This window comes from Narcine bancroftii, chromosome 1 (assembly GCF_036971445.1).
Source record: "Narcine bancroftii isolate sNarBan1 chromosome 1, sNarBan1.hap1, whole genome shotgun sequence".
NCBI classification, from domain to species: domain Eukaryota; kingdom Metazoa; phylum Chordata; class Chondrichthyes; order Torpediniformes; family Narcinidae; genus Narcine; species Narcine bancroftii.
This window is the reverse complement of record NC_091469.1, coordinates 118,235,874-118,252,695: the sequence shown is the minus strand read 5'-3', so window position 1 is coordinate 118,252,695 and position 16,822 is coordinate 118,235,874. Positions and strand designations below refer to the sequence as shown.

The 16,822-nt window shown below is 42.0% G+C and overlaps 1 protein-coding gene across 7 annotated transcripts in view; it reads right to left on the bottom strand.

Moving 5' to 3' along the window:
- Positions 1-16,822, bottom strand: part of tnpo1 (transportin 1) — a 164,707-nt gene that overhangs the window by 56,393 nt on the left and 91,492 nt on the right. For all 7 annotated transcript variants that reach the window (XM_069937016.1, XM_069937015.1, XM_069936994.1 and 4 more), the window contains exons 6-7: positions 16,190-16,323; positions 15,171-15,252 (exon numbers count right to left, since the gene is read on the bottom strand). In XM_069937016.1, coding sequence (XP_069793117.1) covers positions 15,171-15,252; positions 16,190-16,323 — 216 coding nt within the window. The remainder of the gene's footprint in view (positions 1-15,170; positions 15,253-16,189; positions 16,324-16,822) is intronic.

The following is a 16,822-nucleotide window of genomic DNA, read 5'->3' as shown; positions in this document are numbered from 1 at the left end:
CGTTTAATCTACGGTAATCTTCCTCACTGTCCACAACACCACCAATCTTTGTATCATCCGAAAACTTGCTTATCCAATTCTCCACCCCTACTTCCAGATCGTTAATATATATAACAAACAACAGTGGACCCAGGACCGATCCCTGAGGAACTCCACTAGTCTCCGGCCTCCAATTGGACAAACAATTTTCTACCACTACTCTCTGACACCTCCCATCCAACCATTGCTGAATCCATTTCACTACTTCCTCATTTATACCTAATGCCTCCACCTTTTTTCCTAACCTCCTGTGGGGAACTTTGTCAAAAGCTTTACTAAAGTCTAAATAGACAACATCCACAGCTTTCCCTTCATCAACCTTTTTTGTAACCCCCTCGAAAAACTCAATCAGGTTTGTCAAGCATGATCTACCCCTGACAAAACCATCCTGATTACTCCCTAGCAATCCCTGTACCTCCAAATATTTGTAAATACCATCCCTCAGAACACTTTCCATCAACTTGCCCACCACAGATGTCAGACTCACGGGCTTATAATTCCCAGGTTTACATTTAGACCCTTTCTTAAACAGCGGAACCACATGCGCCACCCTCCAATCCTTTGGCACTACCCCCGTGGCCAGTGACATCCTAAATATCTCTGTTAATGGCCCCACTATCTGTCCACTAGCCTCCCTGAGTGTCCTTGGGAATATTTTGTCCGGTCCCGGAGATTTATCCACCTTTATCTTTTTCAACACAGCCATCACTACCTCCTCGGTTATCCTTATATGCTTCATTACCTCCCCACTATTTTTCTTTACCTAAACTGGTTCAATATTTTTTTCCCTAGTGAATACCGAGGCAAAGAAATCATTCAAAATTTCCCCCATTTCCTCTGACTTCTCACTCAGCCTACCCTCACTATCTACAAGGAGTCCAATTTTATCCCTCACTAATCTTTTACTTTTAATGTACTTATAGAAACCCTTTGGATTTATTTTTACTCTGTCTGCCAAAGCCTCTTCGTGCCTTTTTTTTGGCCTTTCTAATTTCTTTCTTAAGATTCCTTCTACACTCCTTGTAGTCCTCCTTCAAATTGTCAGCTCCCTGTTCTTTACACCTCTTGTACACCTCCCTTTTTCTCCTAACCAAATTTCCAATATTCCTCGAAAACCAAGCCTCCCTATGACTTCCAGCCTTTCCTTTGATCCTCACTGGGACATAACTACTCTGTACCCTCAAAATTTCTTTTTTTAATATCCTCCATTTTTCATGACACCCTCACCTGAAAATATCCTGTCCCACTCAATACTCCCCAAATCCCTTCTTATTCCTTCGAAATACTGTATCAACAACAGCAAGAGGAGTTGTGATGAGAATTCATCTCCCCCCCACCACCCCACCCCCTTCAAAGAAGCTTACAACTTATTTTCAGTACTACACATGGTAGCAAGAGTAAGAAATTCTTTGAAGTACTGGGAGTGCACAAGTTAAAATTCAACTACTGGATATTATCTAAATGAAATATAAATTAATGCCTGTATATAATTTTGCACTCAGCATTCTACAAGTATTTAGTGAATTGTGGGAAACACACAAGGTATACATTTTTGACCAAAGTATTGATCAGTAAGTAGTACAGCATTCTAATATCACAAAACAACTTCAGTTCCTCTCAGTTTAAATGCTACTTGCATTTTGTTAGTGAGCAAAATGAAAAATGTAATAGCTGACATTCCTGCAGGCATTTCTAAAGATCATTTACAACTGATCAAGGATGGTGGTTTTCAAACGTTTTCTTTCCACTCACATACCACTTTAAGTAATCCCTGTCCCATAGTTGATCTGTGATTAGTAAGAGATTACTTAAGGTGTTAAGTGAGTGGGGGAAAAAGGTTGAGAACCCCTGCTCTAGACCCAATTGTTACTGAAATATTTTGCTTGAGAAAAAAATTGTCATTATATTATTAAACTATGCACGAGTCAATTAGGTATGATTAAAACAGTGGTTTTCCAACTTTTTCTTTGCACTGGCATAGGGATTATTTAAAGTGGTATGTGAGAGGAAAAAAAAGTTTGAAAACCACTGATCTAAAACATGGCAATAGAATTCATAGAACAGTTGAAACATGAGATCTCACACCAATTAAATAATAATCCGATGAAATCCACAGATTACCATTCTATACAATTTCTGCCAAAGATCAAGAATAGCTGCTAGAATGGATAATCAATCATCAGGTAATCTAGCAATTAATTACGTCTGCATTTCAAATTGCAGATGGGATGAACTATAGTATTTGCTTTTATGAATCTACACAAGTATCAAAGAATGTTTTTTAGAAAGAAATTTATGAGGCTCCAACACAAGAAAAGATGAATTAAAGCTTTAGGTGGCTGACCCTTTCATCACATCAATAGCAAGTTAGAAAACAAACACATTACAAAGAAAAGGAGAAGGAGAGAAAGAGAACAAAGTGAATGCAGGGTGGAGACAAGGAGAGACTGTGATACAAATATGATAAAAGGATGTAAAAGGTTGAGGAGATGGCACAGCTGTGTGATACAGAGCCCAGCAGTTGCACAAAATCTGAAATAAGAGAATGCTGGAAATAACTAACAGACCAGACAATATCCATGAAGAGGAAGAAAACAATCCAAATCTTCTTCAATCTGTGATTGATACATCTGTCCAAAATAATTTTTTTAAATGGTAGATTTTACCAACACACAAAGGCACATATATGCACCTCAATGTCAAGGCCTCATGCCTGCACGTTTTGTGTGGAGTCTATCGGCGCTGGTGACTCACTGGAGGTTGCGCTCAGGTGTCCAGACGGGCCTGCACAGGCCAGCCCATCAAGAACAGGGACAGCTTCGAGGTCACTTGCAGGATGCAGCCAATGGCCAAGGCGGGGAAGAGTTGAGTTTTAGTGTGAACTGTAATGAAGGTGCGCTTAATAAACCAAGGACACATACATGTCTTGCTCATCTTTGTTCTGTAGCAGGATTCATGAACTCCTACATCATTCTCAGTGATAGTGAGGCCCAGCGTGCAAGTACTAAAGGAAGCAGTGAAATTTATGCAGCCTAAATCTGTTGACTCCGTTTATCCCTCTGACACTAGATCCTCAACAGAAGACCCCAATAAGTGCAGATTAGCAGCATAACCTCCTCCTTGCTGACCATCAACACTGGGGCATCTCAAAGCTGCTTGCTTGTTCCCCTGCTCTATTCCCTAAATGCACAATTGCACAGCAATGTTTGGCTTCAATCCAACCTATAAATCTGCTGACACAACAAGCTAAATAATAAGAAACGAGTCAGAATAAAGGATGGAGGTTAAGCATCTGCTTGGGTTATGCCAGAATAACAAACATGTTCTCAACGTCACCAAGACCAAGCAGATTACTGTGGATTTTAGGAAAATGACAGTGGTGAAGAGATTTAGAACCTTCAAGGTCATATATCGGAGGCCCTCTCCTAGAGGCAACACATCAATGGAACCATGAAGAAGGTACACCAAATCATCTGCCGAATTTTGATCAAACCTACATAGGTGTTCCATGAAGGGTATAGTGACTAGTTGAATCATGGCCTGGTGTACATGAGAGCAGGTGGCTGCCAAAAGTATCAACCATAGCCAAGACCATCACGGGCTCTGACTTCCTATCAAGGTGCTGCCTCAAGAGAAGGTCAAAGTTCAGATTTATTATCAGTGTACACGGAGATAGCACAGTTAGCACAACACTGTTACATTGCTAGCGAATGGGACCCAGGTTCGAATCCGACACTGTCTGTAAGAAGTTTGCACATTCTCCCCATGTCTGTGTGAGTTTCCTCTCACCATTCAGCATGTACTGGGGTTGTAGGTCAATTGGATGGCACAGGCCTGTATGTCATTTTTTTTTTAAATTAAAAAGTACACACATGACATCACAAACAAATCTAAGATTCTTTTTCCTCCAGGCCAGGTAGAATTTCTACTTATCAGTTGAGCAAAAAAACTTTACAAGAAATGATGTGTATACAAAAGTGAGAAATATAAACAAGAAGGAAGTGCAAACAAACTGTGTAATCCAGAAAATAAAATATTAAATAATATCAAAGTAAGAGTCATTAAATGAGTCCCAGATTGAATTTGTGGTTTACATGTCTAATGATGGAGGGGTAGCAACTGTTCCTGAACCTGGTGGTACAATTCTTGCTGCATCTAGACCTCTTTCCTGATGGCAGCAGCAAGAACACATATCCTGGTTGGTGTGGAACCTAGAGGATTGCTGCTGCTCTCCAACAGCACAATCCATAGAGATTTTCTCGATCGGAGGGAGAGTTTTGCCTATAATGTACTAGACTATCCACTATCTTTTGCAGCGCTTTCTGCTCAGAGGCATTGGTGTTCCCATACCAGACTGTGATGCAGCTGGTCATCCCACTTTCCACTACTGATCTTGTAGAATTTTACCAACATATTGAAGGACCCAAACACCTTGCTTATAACCTTTTCTTGTTGCTACCTTCAGGAAGTAACAGAGAGTCTGGAGGTCCAGCACCTCTAGATTCGTCTTTTTTCCAATGGCTTTCAGGCTTTTGAACTTTCCCTTACTACCCAACCACCTTCAACAGCTAGATAAATTACGCCAAGTGCTTTAGTCACAATGTCAGAAATGAGGAAGCACCCTGATCATTGCACAGTGCAATTGCAACTCTTCAGCAAATGAATCAGACCAAGCCTCCAGTCAGAAAGACCTCAACCACATTCAGAAATTGGCTGATAAGCAGCAAAAACATACATGCCACAGAAGTGCCAAGCAACAAACGCCTCTATCAAAGAAGAAGTGGATCCACCTACCCCTGACCTTCAGAATCAGAACTGTCAATCACACTCATCAGAAATTTAACTGGAGCAGTAACACAAATACTATGGGTACGAAGACAGACCTGAGGTTAGACATTCTACCATTTTTTTTGTTTAAATATAAAAAAAAGCATAAGAAAGTATTTGATTGTTTAAAAAACTAAAAATTGATGTGGTTTTTTTGTAAAGTTTATTCAGTAGATAAGGAATGATTGGGGATATTTAAATGTGGTATTGGAGCTTTTATTGGATAACTATTCAAGAGTAAAAGGGAAAAATGGTGGAAGAGTACTAAAATTGAATTGTACAATGCTTAATGAGGTTTGAATTTTGTTTTAAGATGGTGGTTTATGTGACTAATATGATGATAGATGTGAAGTTAGTTGATATTTGGTGAAGGTTTATCTCTATAGAGAAAGTTTTTTTTTCATGCTACAATTTTTTTTAAGAATTGATTATTGTTTAAGAATTTTTGATAGACAATGTACTAACTTTACTAATTTTTTATATTAAGTTTGAGTTAAATATATGTTTCATCTTAACTCCGTTAAATATATGCATTTAAGTTTGATTTAAATATGTTTTTTAAGTCTGATATCTTAGTATTAATTACTTTTCTTTTTGTTAGTATTTTAATCAATTATGTTTTTGTTTTTTTGTAAGTGGGTTTTTTTTCTCACATATTATTAACTTTATTAATTCTTCACTCTTTATTTTGGGGGGAAGGGGGGGTTGGACTAATTTGAGTTGGGTTATTAATGTGTAATAATTATTGGGGAGGGTATAGTTTATTTAGATTACTGATACTGTATTGTAATTTTATTATTTTATTCTTAATTTTTTTTAATGTAATCCTATGTTATTCATGTTATAAAATCTTAAATAAAGTTTAAAAAAAAGACATTCTACCATGATCAACTTGCCTCCGAACACACCAAAGCCAATTAAAGAAAACACAAGCCTGCAATGAAATATTTTCCATTTGTCTGAATGAGTAAAGATGCAACAATTCTCAATAGGCTGAATGACTAGCACCCCACCCACCACTATTAATACCCCCCTCCACCAGCAAAGAGTAGCTACAGTGTTTACCTGCCAAAAAAAAAAATGAATTTTGATGATTTCCAAGTTACTGTGACAGCCCCTAGCATATCTATGACTTCCAAGTTACTGTGACAGCCCCTAGCATATCTATGACTTCCAAGTTACTGTGACAGCCCCTAGCATATCTGTGACTTCTGCCATCAAGCACAAGGGCTTCAGAAGCACTGGAACATAACAATGTGCACATTCCACTCCATCACTGCATACTTCCCCATATATTCCCATTCCTTGCTCGTCATTGGCCCCAAATCCTGAACCTCCCAAATCAAGCCCCTCAGTCAAAAGGCTTGCAATATGAACCCAGAGTTAATGTGAACATTGGCATGAAATTGCTGTCATTAGAAGAGATAATGACAAAGGCAGAAAAATTGGGAGAATGGACTTGTATCCTGCGAGCTGGCTGGAAGTGAGTTGGGTTGTAATAGTCACATACTGCTACCTATCCCATAAGATTGGAATACAAAGGAAAGTGCCAGAGTTCAATAATGTGAAGATGAAAGCAGGCACAATGTGGTCACTAAAGTGGTGAAGCTTTTGAGTTCTTTAATAAGAGCAAAGCAACACAAATACTGTCCCCTGAATATGCCAGAAAAAGTGGTGAAAAAACAACCCCATTAGAACTGAAACAAGAACTGTTCGATACATCACAAAAATCAGACACAGTTGGGACCAATGCAGGATTAGATCAATGGGAAGAATGGAGAGCAAACAGGAAAGGTGGTTGTCTATGGCATCAAAACGATATTGATCAAATGGGATTGCAGACAAATGAATGGCAGGTAAAATAAAAACGAACTGAAGTTTTTCCAAATAAATTTCTTCTACTACAGTATGATTATTGTACACAATATAATGTATAATTTGCTTATTATTCAGATTCAGTATTTTATTGTATTAAGATTTATAATGATTCTTTGTTCAATATATGGCATGTAATATTTCTCTCTTCAAAACCAATTAAAATATATCAAAAAGAAAGAAAATTAAATCTGACAAATACAAACTGACGCATTTTGGGAAGTTAAACCAGGGTAGAACATAGTGAGACAGGCCTCTGTTAGTTCCCTCAAATTGGTAACATTGCATTGGCAACATCGTGCAAGGGTAGCACAGTTAGGGCAATGCTGATACAGTACCAGCAACCAGGTTTCAAATCCCGTACTGTCTGTAAGGAGTTTGCATGTTCTTCCTATGTCCATGCGGGTTTCCTCCCACCAATCAAAACGTACTGGGCGTTGTAGGTCAATTGGGCAGAAGAGGCTTGTGGGCCAAGAGGGCCTGTTATGAATTATAAATTTCAACAGGTAATGAATAAGACATACAATAGTCTTGCCTTCATCCAAGGAATTGAGTACAAGAGTAAGGAGATCATGTTAAAGTTTACAAAATGCCATTTATGCCATATTTGAAGTATTGTTTACAGTTCTTACCACCACATTATAGAAAGATGTGATTAAGTTTGATACAGACAGGACTCTAGGTTATTGCATTAGATAAGATGGGTTTGTTTTCCCTTGAGCAAAGGAGGCCAAATGAAGGAGGTTGGAGTTAACATGTGCAACGACTTATCCCAATCCACCCACATTGACAAAATGGCCAGGAAAGTGCACCAGCACCTCTATTTCCTCAATAATCAAGAGGACATTTGGCATGATATCTGCATCCCTTAACAACTTCTACAGATGCACCATTGAACTATCAAGCAGTGATGTACTGTCAGAGTGCATCATTGCATAAGGGAACTACTCCATTCAAGACTGAAAGGGTGCTGAATGCAGCTCAGGCCATCATGAGTTTCCCCTCTCCCCTCCATCGACTGTCTTGATTCAAGATTCCTTGTCATGATAATAGTACAGAACATGTACAACATCGAAGAATTGCCTTCTGTCTGCCATAAGGCAAAGATTCGCCATTTGGGGTTGTCCAGCACCCCTTACAGTAAGATAAAAAGAGAAGCAAAAAGAGAGAACTTTCAGTAATCCTGCAGCCTCTGCCATCACCAGCCACCCAAGTTTCAGATCCAAACCTCCAGCACAATCAGAAAAACTTCAACACCCAAGGCCCTTCAGGAGCCCTTTTTCCCCTCAACATCTCCAATCCTGGCTCTGATACCTGGTTCCCATGGAACAGTCTCCAGCTGCCCACAGCCCCTGCAGGTTGCTCAGCCGCTAGATCCCTTATTAGTCCACTGTCGCTGTCATCATCCTTTAGGGCTTCTCATTCTCAATGGTAGGAGGTACTCTCCTCATTTCTGGCATCTTACGCCAGTCCCATGGAATTGGCAACCCCTCGTGGCTGCTACCAGCACAGGCCCTACCATCTTAGCCAAGGACCTCCACAATTGCAGAATTTTACTTACAAACACCGTCGGCTCCTGTAACATTTAAAGTCTGTACAGACCGACAGCATTCTGACCGGGCAGTTAAACCATTCAGAGCATTACCGTACAATTCTACAGCATAAAAAGTCTAAGTGAGCAGAGTTTAAAGATTAGTTGTTCAAGATCATAACCAGTTCAGCCAAATCAAGGAGGATGGAAGAGGAAGGTGATTGACAGGATTTGTGTTCCTGGAATAATCAAGGGCCTTTGGGCTACCCTGGGAGTTAGAAGTATAGATTATAGATTAGATACTGGTAATGAAATTTCGCCAGATCAGACCAAAAATCAGGAAACTATGTACTTTTTTTAAAAAAGGTAGGGAGAAATAAATTCTGTTGGACAGGAATTATCCGATAGATACAAGGATGAAGTAGTTGAACCGTCTGACTAAAGCCTGAAATAACAATCCAGATATCAGAATTTAAATCTCATTAAATTTAGCTAATAACCTGGAAGTAACTCTGCAATTAAAATAAACCAGCCATAAGTTTGAAGCCCTCGATTGTAATAAAATCCCATTGGTGTGACTTTAGATTTACCAATGTGATTGATTCTCAAATGCCCTTTGTAATGGCCCAGCAAGCCTCTTAGCACATGCCATTCAGGGATAGACAGTAAAAGAATTGTCAGATATACCCTAAAAAATCTTCTAAATAAATAAATCAATAAAGTTCATCTCCAATTATCTAAAATCGGATTCTCCAAAATCTCATTTATCTGAAATTTTTTTTGGAGCCAAACTGACCAGGGAAGTTGGCCTCCCAGTGCCGGCAGCAACGGGGACCTCAAGCTCCCAGGCAGGGGCAGGACCTTCAGGCTCCCGGCATGAGTGGGGCCTCATTGAGGAGGTAGCAGTGATCGGCAGTGGCCAGCATTTTTTTTTGGTGAGAATTAAACATTATTTTAATGCTTAAAAAGCCTTTCCTTGTTGTTTAAACACTGTTACAAGTGATTTGCTGTTGCTTCTGGGTTGTTTTTAAAAAATAACCAGTTCTCTGAAATAACTGTTTATCCGAAATGGACCCGGTCCCGATCATTTTGGATAATCAGAGTTGTACTGTATTAATAAAACAATGGACCCACCAAAAAGTTCTGAATGTGGATTTGGGGAGGAGGGATAAGTTAGCAACCAATTTCTTAACAAATACAGTGCAGTGTGCGTGCTACCTCAAAGTGTGGTAATAATAACACTCACAAGAGGTCAAAGTTGAAGACTGATTATTTGGACTGGGAGCTCTGCTTATATTCTCTCCCCGCTGCTGATGGAAGGAGCGACGTCACGGAAGCACCGGCCTCAGATTGAGCGGCATTCCCGCCATTGCTCGTTGTCTCACGCCATGCAGGAGGTCACCTGGGACAAAGGTCGTTGGCCCTCATGGGGTCTGTGGGGTTGCTGCGATCATCGTCCATCTTATGTACTGGGTCGCATTCCAATTAGTGGGCCACAATACAACCTGCCCCCAGAACCAGTGATCAGAGCACTGTTCGCCACTTCCGGTGGCCTACTTCTGTGTCGCAGTGGATCAATGGAGACTGGTTGGCTAATGTCCATATGTGCTGGTTTGAGACGGCCGTAAATGAAAGTCTCTTACTTACCGCTGATATCCAGCACACGTTGACCTGTTGTGTCTAATTACTTTATATGGCCACTTAATATGGGCGTCACAGAGGCATTCTAATGTGCCCCCCACCACGAACGAAAACGAACTCACAGGTCTCTAAGTCTTTGGGGACATAGGCTTTAGTCTGGCCGGGCGGCAGAAGCTGTGGAGGTGCTGGAGTACCTGGTCTTTCCCGTAGCTTAGTCAATGAGGCCACAGGATCCTCTGGGTCCTTGGCAGCCACTAGGAACTCTCCTGGAATCACCAATGGAGTGCCATACACCATCTCAGCTGCTGAGGCATTGAAATCTTCTTTCGGCACAGTATACATCCCTAGGAGAACCCAGGGTACTTTGTCTGCCCAGTTCGGCCCCTTCAGCCAAGCCATCAAAGTGCCTGAAGAACCACTCCACCAACCCGTTGGCCTGAGGGCGGTAGATGTGGTAGGGTGGAACTGGGTTCCCAGCAAATTGGCCAGTAAAGTCCAGCGTCCAGAAGTTAACTGTGTACCTCTATCGAAGGTCATATGCTCCAGGACTTTAAATCTTGACACCCAGGTGTTAATCAGTGCCTTGGCACAGGTCTCGGTGGTTGTGTCAGCCAGCAGTACCACTTCCGGCTACCTCATGGAGCGGTCAATCATGGTGAGGAAGTTTTTTGCTGCACAGGACCAGTAGCAGCCCTACATTAATATGGAGGTGGCTCAACCTATGTCTTGCTAGCTCCAAAGTCTGGGGAGTGGGTGGGTGCCTTGACGAGTGTTTGCACTTTGGACATCTGGCAGAAGCCACAGGTCCGGGCTCACTGACTAACCTGTTTCCAAAAGCAGTTCCAGACAAACCTACTGACCACCATTTTAACACACGTCCTGATGGCTGGGTGCACCAGGTTGTGCACCACGTTGAAAAGCTGCCACCTCCATGCTGCCGGCACGATGGGGTGGGTTTGCCAGTGGATAAATCGCAGAAGAGCATCTGGTTACCAGGGCTGATGGCAACATCCTCCAGCCTGAGCCCTGAAACTGCCGTTCTGTATGCCGGGTTCTTGGGGTCTTCCTGTTCTACCCTAGCTAGGGCGGAATAGTCTATTCCCCTGTACAAGCCTGGATGGACTCAATCTTGAGGTGGGACACTACATCGGTCACCACGTTGTTCTTACCCACGATGTGTTGGATGTGAGAGGTGTTGCTGCTGCCTGGCCGACCACGGGTCAGACACTTTATGGAAGGCAAAGTTTAACGGTTTATGGTCTGTGAAGACCCTGAATTGTCTATCTTCCAAAAAATATCTGACTGTTAGGTCCAGGTCAAAGGCACTGTATTTGACTTCGAGTGGCTGGAGGTGCCTGCAAAAGGTGGCCAGGGGCTGCCATGGCCCTTCAATTAATTGCCCCCTTCCTCTGTGCTGGAGGCGTCTACTGTGAGAGCAGTCGGCGCCTCTGACCTGGGATGTACCAGAAGGGTGGCATTGGCCAGTGCATCCTTGGCCCTCTGGAACACCTCTGAGGTCTAATTGTCCCAGGTAATGTCTTTACCTTTCACTGCCATGAGCCTGATGTGAGCTGCTACCGGTAGGAATCAGTGATAAAAGTTAATCATACCTGCAAATTCTTGCGTCCCCTTCACTGTGTGGTGCTTGGCAAAGTAATGTCTACCTTTTCGGGCAGGGGTTTAATTCCGTGCTTCTTGATTCAATACCCCAGGAGGTTGATCATTTCCAACCTGAACTGGCCCTTAGCAGGGTTTATAGTAAGTCCGAATTCCTGCAGCTGGGCGCACAGTCACCTTAGATGGGCCACATGTTCCCTGTGATTATAGTTGGCGATGAGAATATCTTCAAAATAGATGAACACAAATGGGAGATCCCAGCCCACCGCATCATCAGCCTCTGGAAGATCTGGGCTAGATTCTTAAGTCCAATGGGCATTCTCAGGAATTCATAGTCCAAAAGAGGTAATGATGACAGTTTTAGGGATGTCATCAGGATGGACCAGGATCTGATGAGGTCAACTTTTGAAAAAATCCATGGGTCTTGGAAGTTAGCAGTAAAGTCTTCGATGTGGGGCTTGGGGTACCTGTCGGGTGTAGTGGCCTCATTGAGGCGGCGATAGTCGCCACATGGTCTCCAACCTCCTGCTACCTTTGGTACCATATACAGGGGGGAGGGGAAGCCCAGGGGCTGTTGGAATACTGCACTTTCCCCAGCTCTTTTTTTAAAAAACTCCTCCTTGGCAAGGGTGAGCTTTGGGGTGGGGGGGTAGGGGGCGGCACACTCTGGCATGAAGCGAGGGATCCCCTCGGTGAGAATGTGGTGCCATACCCCATGCTTCAGTTTGGTGGAGGAAAACTGTGGTGCTACAATCGAGGGGAACTACGCTAGGATTCGCATAAATGCATTTTCTGACAGGGTAATGGAGTTGAGGTGGGGGAAAAGAGGTAACTTGGCTTCACCAGCTGCATTGTTTGAAAAGTCCTAGTGTGCCCCAATCGCCACTCTTTAAAAGGTTCACCAGCCGGCAGTTGGCTCACAGAAAGTCTGTTCCCAGGAGTGGTTGCACCACTGTCGCAATTGTAAATGTCCGCATGAACCAGTTGCTGCTGGATGATCATATAATGGTGCTGTTCACTGCACTCAGTGATGGGTCCAGGTTGCTGATCCAGGTGTCGTAGGCTGGGGGTGGGAGGGCACTTATTTTGGCACCGATGTCAACGCCTTCCTGACAGAGTTCCACACATGGAGGAGACTGTCACGTTGGCCAATCACCAGTCATTAACGACAGATGGCCATGGCTTATCCCTGAAACACGCGAAAAGGGCAGCATCGTTGGTGATTGTAGCAAATGTTGGGTTGCGGGTCCACTTGCCTGTTTGCTGTGGCCTTGTTGCTGGCTGTTTGCGGGGCCAAGCGATTTGCTCCACCAAGGGGCCATTTTCTTCCTTCGCTCTCCAGAGCACGTCCGCCTGGACTGTGACTTTCTTGTAGTTGGATATCCTTGGACAACTGCTCCAGGAAAATCTGCTTGAAGACCAGGCAAGGCCAGCGTCCTTCAGCAAGGGTGAGCATTTCGCTCATGAGGTGGATGGGGCCCTGTCCCTCAAACCTTCCAGATGAAACAATCAGGTGGTGCGCTCGCGATGTGAGAGCCTGAAAATGCAGGTTAATAGCTCCTTGAGGACTCATATTTGCCTTGCTCTGGAGGTTGCCACAGGAAGTCGACAACCCTTGTCCTGGTCGAGCAAGATCATCACGTAATAACGCGTGTCGCCGTCATTGATCTGTCGAAGGTGGAAGTGGGCCTCGGCCTGTTTGAATTCCAGAAAGTTGGCAGCTTTAACGAAACCACGTGATGAGCCACTTGATCCATCATCTTCAGGTCCAATTGCCAGTTGGACCTGCCGTGGTAACCAAAGTAGCGTGGAAAGAATGAAATACACTCACATAAGAGGTCGAAGTTGAAGACTGATTTTTTTTGCACTGGTAGCTCTGCTTATATTCTCTCCCCACTGCTGATGACAGGAGTGACATCACGGCAGCACCAGCCTCTGATTGGGTGGCATTCTCACCGTTGCTTGCTGTTTTCTGTCATATATGTGGTCACCTAGGATAAAGGTTATAGGCCCTCGCTGTTGCCGCGTTTGTCGGCTATCTCGTGTACTGGGTCACGTCCCGGTTAGCGGGTCGCTACAATATTATGTATAATTACCTCACGTGTATTTCCGATCCATGACTGTGGGTGTATGCATGTATAGTACACATCCGATTGTCTGAAATGATTGGGACCAAGTCTGTGTTGGATAAACAGTTATTTCAGATAACTGGTCATTTTCTTAAAAAAAGGCCCAGTAGCAACATCAAATCAATTGTATTAATGTTTAAACAACAAACAACAAGGGGTAGGTTTTTTAAGCATTAAAATAATGTTCAACTCTCACCAAAAAATGATGGCTACAATGCCACTGATCACCAAGACATCCCAACTGCCACCACCGATCCTCAACATGTCCCCATCGCTGCCCTGATCCCCAGGGAAGTTTTCCAGGCTGAAGAAACACTCACTGGCTAATCGACGGTCACCGGAACTCCCGACAGCAATGCCCAACTCCAAATCCTCCCCTAGGTCAATCACACACGCACACTAGGAAAGTGGGGAAAGGTACAGGAGGGATGGGGAAAAGGGTTTCTTCCGACTGCTTGCGGATGAGAGACAGTGGGATGCATTTTGAGAGCTGGAAAGAAAAGTCAATAGGGGAAAGTAAAGAAGAAATAAAAAGGGTAGAAGTTACCTGAAACTAGGACAATAGTTATAATTTCATGTCAATTTAATTTTTTTTTCAACCTGTGAGATCAGTTCGATCTGGAAAATAATCTTGGGTAAATGAGGATTTATTTATTTCTGATATCCTTTTTTATCTGATTTCAGAACGTAAGAGTGTGTGCGCTTAAATTTTCAAAGTACACATCATTTTTCCTAATCAACTTAATCAAAACCCACAGGTTACTATTGCAAAATTAAATAATCAGTGTGTCTTTGTTGTACAACCTGCAGTAAACAAATCTATACTTCGTCTGGCATGTTTTTACAATGATTAGGCTGGAGACCTGTCAATCAAACAAGGAACAAATTAAGAGAGGTACCTGCAATAAAGGAGATGTCACTATTCAAAACTTGGATCTTCACACAGTCTGCACCTGGTCGGCAATTTCTTGCCAACCTTGGTGACCTCTCCAAGCAGCCTGGATGATGGTGGCAGCTCTAGCTCTCCTGATGCTGCCACCTGGTTCCTCGGCAGCGTTGACCCCAGTGGTCAATGTGATTCGAACGACCATCCCTGCAGCAAGGAGTTCTGGAGACTACCAGCCCTTACACCGGGACTCCAGGGCTCCAGAGAGCACAAGGACAGGCACCTCCTGTCATATACTACTGTGGTGGGGAAAATCTGGTTGATATTACCCATCCTCTCCCGCTGCCTCAGCGCTGTGACAGCCTTTGGACTGGAAGGAGAGGGGCAGAGCTTGTCTGGCACAGAGGTATTGTAACTTGTATCTCATATTACCATTTTCCCATTCTTTGTAGTTAATACATAGATGCACCCGCACCTGCTGATGAGTCCAATAACTCATCACGTTACATCCAAATTTGCGTTAATTCGGGGTTCAACTGTATAATATTTCAAAATAGGCATTCACTATTTTAAAAATAGAAGTCAGGAAATTACAACCATTATCCCAAAACAAAGGTAAACATACCTCAATGAAAGAGTCGATATGCAACATCAAAGCTTGAGTTCTGCTGATAATGAACTGGTTCACACAGGCAACTGCATGTGACCTAAAGATTTACATAGCATTTTATTATAGAAAATATGCCAAATTCATTTTTTTTTAATTTACAGAATGCTCCCTCTATTACAATTTACAAAATATTACATACAAATGAGTTGCCTTAAAATATCAAGTTTAAATAATTTAAAGGGCAACATATGCAAGGTTGAAATGGCAAAAATACTTTCCACCATGGCTATATTTTTTGGAAAAATGCCAAATATTACACACAAAAATATTTTAACCATAACAAAACTTGAATGACAAGATTTGTAATGTTTAGTCATATACATCAAGGAAAAATGAAACATTCTGCAATTAGAGGTTAACTATAATCATCATCCTGCAAGAAGAATTTGACAAATATTAAACTTTTCATAATTAGACTCTGATTTTGGGCCAACTGTTTCATTGCTGTTTTAACCCTTAATCTTTGCCTACTGACTTCCACATGCCTTATTTTCATCCAATTCTCATTTCAGCAATAGGACAATTTTCTAAGAATAACACTAAAATGGTGCTCAAAAATTTGCTATTTGGTAAACGTTATTTGGTAGTTTTATTAAACCATACAGCATTGCAACATTTTTACATTTAAAGAAAACACTCATAAGACATGGAAGATCATTCAGCCCAACACATCCTTGCCAACTTGAAAGCATCTCGTTAATTCAATTTTCCTGCAACCTTTTCCTTCACATACCCATTAACACCCCAATCTCTTATGGAGTCTCCCCACCATCTCCATAAATTTACAGTTGCCAATTAACTGGGAAACGTCCACATCTTTGCAAATGTGACAAAAATCAGAGCACATGGTGAAAACCAGCCAAAGGGAGAACATAAAAACTCAACATGAACTGGACAGCACCAAATGCACATGAGTGCAACCATGTTGAAATTCATAAATACCCTACATATTGAGAACACACGTTGATTTTTACCTTATCTTGGAACTGCTATGTTTAAAAAACTGCAGAAATTTAGGAATCATGATATTGAGGGGCCTGTCCAAGATATCACTGTCCAAAATCTCAGCAGAATCTTCACATATCTTCTGAAGGGCACCAAAGGCTCCCTGAAAGTTTAACAGGCAATTTGGTTAATTATATCATACAATTATCAAAATCAGCTTTAACTGCATTTCTGACATTCTGGAAAAACCCATGCAAGGGAAAAAAAAACCTTCTGGATTTAATTGTCAAAAAATTATCTGCAACAACCATGATGTGATCTGTGTAGCATTAGCACTGTGCAAAATGAAATGATTTCAGAACAGATGTGATTGTGCAAGAGAAACTAGAGCACCAGCAGGACCAGAATCAAATTCCAACACAATCTATACAGTAATTCTAAAGTCAAACACATTCCCCTCTCCAATTGCCCAAACGTATATGGTGACAGGAAAGCTCAGGGCTCAATGCTCAATGCTCAAAGGACATCATTAAATAAATTAATTTGAGGAAAATAGACGCAGCATTAAAGCTAATGTTATCTAACAGAATGGCATTTTTAATAAGATGGAAGGATTAACGGGACTGGCATTCAATTGGATTTAATCAAACCGCTCATATAGT